The following is a 7,151-nucleotide window of genomic DNA, read 5'->3' as shown; positions in this document are numbered from 1 at the left end:
TCTGCTCAGGGGTGTCCCCCAGCCCCACTGATCTCCCCACCCCACAGAGCCCCCGGCCCCGCGCCCCTCGTCGCCGATCCGCTGCTGCCGCCGCCCAAGAAGCGCCGCAAGACCGAAGAGCCGCCCGTGCCGCCCCCGCCGCCGCCGCCGCCGCCGCCCCGAGGCCCCGGCCCTCCCCGCGGCCCCGGCGCCCCCCGCGCCCCCGCCCCCCCCTGCGCGCCGGGACCCCAGCGCCGCCGCCCGCGCCCGGGGCCGCCCGCGCGTGTCCAACCTGCCGGCCGACCACGCCTCGCTCGTCAAGAGCTGGGGGCCGAGGACCCGGGCGGGCGCGCGCCCCGGCGCCCCCGCCCCGCCCGCCCGCCGAGCACTTGGAGGCCACGTCCCTGCTGGAGCTGGCGCGGGGCCCCAGGGCGGGGACCTGGCCGTGCTGGCCACCATCGCCCTCACCGCGGCGGCGCAGCGAGGCGACGAGGACGCGACGGCGACGAGGGCGATGACGACGAGCGAGGAGGAGGAGGAGGAAGAAGACGAGGAGGACGTGCCTCCAGCACCCCTCCCGCGACCCCCCCGTGCTGCTGGAGCACAACTACGCCATGCCGGCCCGGGCGGGGCCCCCCAAGGCCGCCCCCGCGCCCCCCGGCAGCGCCGCCGCGCCCGCCGCTCTGTGCCTGGAACCCACGGCCGCCGAGGTGCTCGAGGCGCCCGAGGAGGTGGTGGCCGAGCTGCCCCCGCCCGGTGCAGAGCCCGGGACCCTCCCGGCGCCGCCCCCGCCCCGGCGCAAACGGCACCGGCCGCCCCCGCCCTCGTCCTCCAGCGACAGCGACGACGACGAGGATGAAACCAGCACGGAGGACGAGGAGGACGTGGACGACGACGACGACGACGACGAGGAGGAAGGGGGGGCGAGGCGCTGGCTGCGCCCCCGCGGGGGGGGGTCCTCGCCGCCCCCGGAGCCGGCGTTCGCCCCCCGCAGCGAGTTCGAGCAGATGACGATCCTGTACGACATCTGGAGCGCGGGGCTGGACGCCGAGGACGCGCGGTACCTGCGCCTCACCTACGAGCGGCTGCTGCAGCAGGACGGGGCCGCGCACTGGCTCAACGACACCCACTGGGTGCACCACACCGATATCCTTGGGAGCCACGGGGAGGGGGCCTGGGAGGTGGGGATGTGGGGACGGGTGTTGGGGATGTGGGGGTGGGTGTTGGGCTTTGGCTGGGGTCAGGGAAATGGATGTTGGTGTTGGAAGGTCGGGGTCAGGGAAATGGACGTTGGTGTTGGAGGGTCGGGTCAGGGTCAGGGAAATGGACGTTGGTGTTGGAGAGTCGGGTCAGGGAAATGGACGTTGGTGTTGGTGTTGGAGGGTTGGGTTGGGGTCAGGGAAATGGTTGGTGTTGGAGGGTCAGGGTCAGGGAAATGGACATTGGTGTGGGGTTACATCGGGTCGGGGTCAGGGAAATGGTTGGTGGTGTGGGGTTAGGTCGGGTCGGGGTCAGGGAAATGGATGTTGGTGTTGGAGGGTCAGATCAGGGTCAGGGAAATGGTTGGTGTTGGAGGGTCAGGGTCAGGGAAATGGACGTTGGTGTGGGGTTACATCGGGTCGGGGTCAGGGAAATTATTGGTGGTGTGGGGTTACACCGGGTCGCGCTGGGTTCTGTTGGGTCACGTCGGGTCACATCGGGTCACAAGAGGCCAGGGCCCTTCAGTTGTCCCCCCTTGACTGCCCCGCACTGACGAGGACGAGCAGCCCGCGGCGCCGGCGCCGGTGGCCGGAGTGCCGGGAGCACCGGACGGGCAGCGCGCGCAGCGAGGGCTACTACCCCATCAGCCGGCGCGAGAAGGCGCGGTACCTGCACCCCTGCCCCGGCCCCCGCCCCGACCCCGACGCGCCCCCCGACACCCAGGTGAGCCCCCCACACCCAGAGTGAGCCCCCACACCCAGGTGAGCCCCCGGCGGGGCCGGCGCCGCGGGGACCCCCCCGCGCCCCCTCACGCCGCGGCCCCGGCGCCCGCCTGTCCCCGTCCCCAGGGCCCCAACCGCGTCCCTGTCCGAGCGGCGCTCGGAGCAGCGGCTCCTCAGCGCCATCGGCTCGGCCGCGCTGCCCGACAGCGACCTGCTCAAGCTCAACCAGCTCAAGGTGGGACGGGGGGCTCTGGGGACGGGGGCTGCACCCAGGGTGGGATGGGGGCTCTGGGGAGGGGGGCTGCACCCTGGGGTGGGACGGGGGCTCTGGGGACAGGGGGCTGCACCCTGGGGTGGGACAGGGTGGTCTGGGGAGGGGGCTGCACCCTGGGGGGATGGGGGCTCTGGGGACAGGGGGCTGCACCCTGGGGTGGGATGGGGGCTCTGGGGAGGGGGGCTGCACCCTGGGGTGGGCAGGGGGCTCTGGGGACAGGGGGCTGCACCCTGGGGTGGGCAGGGGGCTCTGGGGAGGGGGGGCTGCACCCTGGGGTGGGATAGGGGGCTCTGGGGAGGGGGGCTGCACCCTGGGGTGGGACGGGGGCTCTGGGAGGGGGGCTGCACCCTGGGGTGGGACAGGGTGGTCTGGGGACGGGGGCTGCACCCTGGGTGGGATGGGGGCTCTGGGGAGGGGGGCTGTACCCTGGGGTGGGATGGGATGGTCTGAGGAGGGGGGTCTGCACCCTGGGGTGGGATGGGGGCTCTGGGAAGGGGGGCTGCACCCTGGGGTGGGATGGGGGGCTCTGGGTGGCTCTGTGGGCTCTGTGCCCGTCTCGTCATGCTGTTCCTGTCGTCCCTGTCTCTCGTGTCACATCCGTGCTGTTCTTGTTGTCCCTGTCTCTCGTGTCACATCCGTGTTCTCCCCGTCCTTCTCGTCCTGCTCTCCCGTCGCTCCCACCCCGTTCGTGCTCCGGCAGTTCCGGAAGAAGCGGCTGCGGTTCGGGCGGAGCCGCATCCACGAGTGGGGGCTCTTTGCCATGGAGCCCATCGCGGCCGACGAGATGGTCATCGAGTACGTGGGGCAGAACATCCGGCAGGTCAGCACCCAGCGGGGCCCCACAGCCCCCCGGGGCATCCTCGGGCAACTCCCACACCCCTGGTGACCCCCAGGCACCCCTGGTCACCTCCTGTCAGTCCTTGGTGACCCCCAGGCACCCCCTGCTCACCTCCTACCACCCTTGGTGACCCCCAGGCACCCCCTGCTCACCTCATACCAAACCTTGGTGACCCCCAGGCACCCCCTGCTCACCTCATACCAACCCTTGGTGACCCCCAGGCACCCCCTGGTCACCTCCTACCACCCTTGGTGACCCCCAGGCACCCCCTGCTCACCTCATACCAACCCTTGGTGACCCCCAGGCACCCCCTGCTCACCTCATACCAACCCTTGGTGACCCCCAGGCACCCCCTGCTCACCTCATACCACCATTGGTGACCCCCAGGCACCCCCTGGTCACCTCCCACCACCCCTGGTGACCCCCAGGCACCCCTGGTCACCTCCCACCATCCTTGGTGACCCCCAGGCACCCCCTGGTCACCTCCTGTCAGTCCTTGGTGACCCCCAGGCACCCCCTGCTCACCTCCTACCAGCCCTTGGTCATCCCCAGACACCCCCTGCTCACCTCCTACCAACCCTTGGTGACCCCCAGGCACCCCCTGCTCACCTCCTACCAACCTTAGTGACCATGAAGTACCCCCTGGTCACCTCCTACCAACCCTTGGTGACCCCCAATCGCCCCCTGAAGTAACCCTGAAATACTTCCTGCTCACCTCCCAGCACCTTCAGTGCCCTGCAATCACCCCTGCTCACCTCCCCACCCTCAGTGTCCTGCAATCACCCTTGCTCACGTCCCCCCACCCTCGGTGACCCCCGGTCACCCCTGCTCACGTCCCCCCACCCTCGGTGACCCCCAGTCACCCCTGCTCACGTCCCCCCACCCTCGGTGACCCCCGTGCCCCCCAGGTGGTGGCGGACATGCGGGAGAAGCGCTACGCCCAGGAGGGCATCGGCAGCAGTTACCTGTTCCGCGTCGACCACGACACCATCATCGACGCCACCAAGTGCGGGAACCTGGCGCGGTTCATCAACCACTGCTGCACGGTGAGGCCTGCGATGGCGGGGGGGGGGGGTCCCCAAAACCGCCGGGGGGGGCCCCGCTGACCCCTCCCGTGTCGCCCCCCCCCTCAGCCCAACTGCTACGCCAAGGTGATCACCATCGAGGCGCAGAAGAAGATCGTCATCTACTCGAAGCAGGCGATCGGCGTCAACGAGGAGATCACCTACGACTACAAGTTCCCCATCGAGGACACCAAGATCCCGTGCCTGTGCCGCACCGAGAGCTGTCGCGGCACCCTGAACTAGGGCGGGGGGCTCTGCTGGGAGGGGGCCACAGGGGCGGCAGGGCTGGCATTTGGCGTTTGGGCCGCCGGGGTTGCCACGCGGCCGTCCTGGCTGGCCCTTGGCCTTCAGGGTTGACCCGCGGCCGTTGTGGTTGGTGTTTGGCCACCAGGGTCGGTGTTTGGCCACCAGTGGTTGACGTTTGGCCACCAAGGTTGACACGAGGCCACCGGGGTCGGTGTTTGGCCACCGTGGTTGACGTTTGGTCACCAAGGTTGACACGAGGCCACCGGGGTCGGTGTTTGGCCACCGTGGTTGACGTTTGGCCACCAAGGTTGACACGAGGCCACCAGGGTCGGTGTTTGGCCACCAGGGTGGGCGTTGGGCCACCAAGGTTGGCACGAGGCCACCAGGGTCGGTGTTTGGCCACCAGGGTGGGCGTGGGGCCACCAAGGTTGGCACGAGGCCACCGGGGTCAGTGTTTGGCCACCAAGGTTGACACAAGGCCACCAGGGTCGGTGTTTGGCCACCAGGGTGGGCGTTGGGCCACCAAGGTTGGCACGAGGCCACCAGGGTCGGTGTTTGGCCACCAAGGTTGACACGAGGCCACCGGGGTCGGTGTTTGGCCACCAGGGTCAGTGTTTGGCCACCAGGGTGGGCGTTGGGCCACCACGGCCGAGGTGCAGCTGCAGCCGTTGGCGCGAGGACGCCGTGGTGGGCAAAAGGGGCCAACCTGCAGCTGACGTGGCCACCGAGGTTGGCTTTGTGGCCACCGTGGGGGTTGTGGGAGGAGGCCACCGTGGCCGATGTGAGGACACCGTGACTGCCCTGAGGAGAGGGGGGCCGGGGGTCCAGCGCCGTGGACATTTAAGCCACCGAGGGGCCACCGTTGACGTCCCCCGTGGTCAGCACGTGATGTCATCACTGTCATCGATGTCACCTCTCCTTCCCCCCCACACCCCGGCCACGACGCTGCTGCCCCCGTGACATCAAAATGTACACGAGGATGTCACGATTCCATCACGGGGCCATCACAGCAGCCTGCCCCACCCACCCTCGCACGCCCCTTGGAAAAGGCTCGTTTCTCCCCCTTTTTTTGGCTGTTTCTTGTAGAAACTCGGGGTGTGTCTGAGTGGGGGGGACTCCCCCTGGGTGGGGGGTGGGGGTGTTCCCTTCCCCTCCCCTGCTCCTCCCCCTCCCCAGGGCCGCCCCTCCTCCCCCTTGTCTCTGTACATATTCCGGGGGGGTGTAAATAGCTGTACATGCCCCTCCCCCTGTACATATGTTGATACGGGGGCGCCCCCGGGCCCCCCTTTTTATAAAGTGGCCACTGAGCTTTGGGATGGCCTTGAGATCGTTTTTTTTGGGGGGGTTGGGAGAGGGGTGGTCCAAGGGGTTGTGGGACCGGAGGGGGGCCAGTGGGATTTCAGGGGGGTCCTGAGGGGGGGATGTTGGCACGGACAACAGGTCTTCCTCACGCAAAGAGAGACGGGGTCTACCCGCTGGGAACGGACACGAGGTGTACCCGCTGGACGGGGACACCGGGTGTACCCGCTGGGAACGGACACGAGGTGTACCCGCTGGGAACGGACACGGGTGTACCCGCTGGACGGGGACACCGGGTGTACCCGCTGGGAACGGACACGAGGTGTACCCGCTGGACGGGGACACCGGGTCTACCGGCCCCGGAGGGAACGGGGGCGGGGCCGCGCGGAGGGGCCGGGCCGGGCCGGGCTGGGCGGGCAGAGCGGGCGGGGCCATCCCGGTGCAGCCTGTCCTGCAGCCCCCCGGGGGATGTCCCTGCAGCAGTGCAAGGGGTGCGGGGAGCGCAGCAGGTGCAGCGAGCTGGGGCGGGGCTGCGACCCGGGACAGTGTGCATAATCCCCCAAAACCCGCACCTAAATCGAGCCCAAAAGGACCCCAAAGCCCAGAGCCAAACGCGGCGGGATGGTGCTGGCCCCGCCCCCGGCTCGCACTGGCCCCCGCCCTGGCCGCCCGGCCCCTCCCTGCCCGTCTCCAAGAACGCCGCTGTCCCCGCAGGCTCCGCCGCCGCCCCCCCTTCCCCTTGTCCCGGGAGAGCTCCCGGACGGGACGTGACCTGGAGCTTCCCCGCCTTTCCCCGGCCCCAGCAGCGCCCGCCGGGGCTGCAGTGGCAGGCGGGCCAGGGCAGGGCCTCGAGTGCTGATTGGGCAGCCCCTGCCGGGCCCGCGCTATTCAAGGGCAGGTAGGGCCGACGCAGCTGCCGCAGTTTGAGTGGGGGCTGAGCCGGGGGCTGAGCCGGGGGCTGAGCTGGAAGGCTGAGGGTGGGGCTGAGGGTGGGGCCGAGGTGGGGCCAGTGCCGCTGCGGCTTTTGAGCGTGAGGGCTGAGCTGGGACCGCTGTGCTGTGCTCGCTGTGCTGGGCTGGGAGAGCGCTGTGTCCTCTTCTGGAACGGGCGAGCTGGGGCGTGTTTGGGGCCGTGGCGCGCTGGGCTGGGCTGGGCTGGGCTGGGCTGGGCTGGGGGGAGCAGAGCGCCGTGTGCTCTGTGCTCGTGGAAGGGGGGAGCTGAGCGTGTTTGGGGCCGCGCTGTGCAGGGCTGGGGGAGCGCCGTGTGCTCTGTGCTCGTAGAACGGGGGAGCTGGGGCGTGTTTGGGGCTGCTGTGCTGGGGAGAGCGCCGTGTCCTCTGTGCCCGGGGGAGCTGGGCGGTGTTTGGGGCCGTGCCGGGCTGGAGGGGGGGAGAGTGCCGTGTGCTTTGTGCTCGTGGAACGGGGTAGCTGGGGGGCGTTTGCGGGGCTGTGCTGGGCTGGGGGAAGGAGAGCGCCGTGTCCTCTGTGCTCGTGGAACGGGGGAGCTGGGGCCGCGCTGTGCTGGGACGC

The 7,151-nt window shown here is 70.1% G+C and overlaps 1 protein-coding gene across 1 annotated transcript; it reads left to right on the top strand.

The window, feature by feature from the left end:
- The first annotated feature begins 510 nt into the window (after window positions 1–510).
- Window positions 511–4,458, top strand: LOC126637621 (histone-lysine N-methyltransferase SETD1A-like). Its single transcript, XM_050310993.1, is given in 7 exon segments — window positions 511–1,125; window positions 1,730–1,902; window positions 2,028–2,042; window positions 2,044–2,136; window positions 2,876–2,995; window positions 3,922–4,059; window positions 4,147–4,458. Coding segments are annotated over 7 exon segments (1,245 nt in total). The 5' UTR covers window positions 511–593; the 3' UTR covers window positions 4,321–4,458.
- Window positions 4,459–7,151: the final 2,693 nt, after the last annotated feature.

This window comes from Myiozetetes cayanensis, unplaced genomic scaffold (assembly GCF_022539395.1).
Source record: "Myiozetetes cayanensis isolate MyiCay16 unplaced genomic scaffold, myiCay2020 scf1550, whole genome shotgun sequence".
Classification (NCBI taxonomy): domain Eukaryota; kingdom Metazoa; phylum Chordata; class Aves; order Passeriformes; family Tyrannidae; genus Myiozetetes; species Myiozetetes cayanensis.
This window is presented reverse-complemented; position numbering and strand designations above follow the sequence as displayed.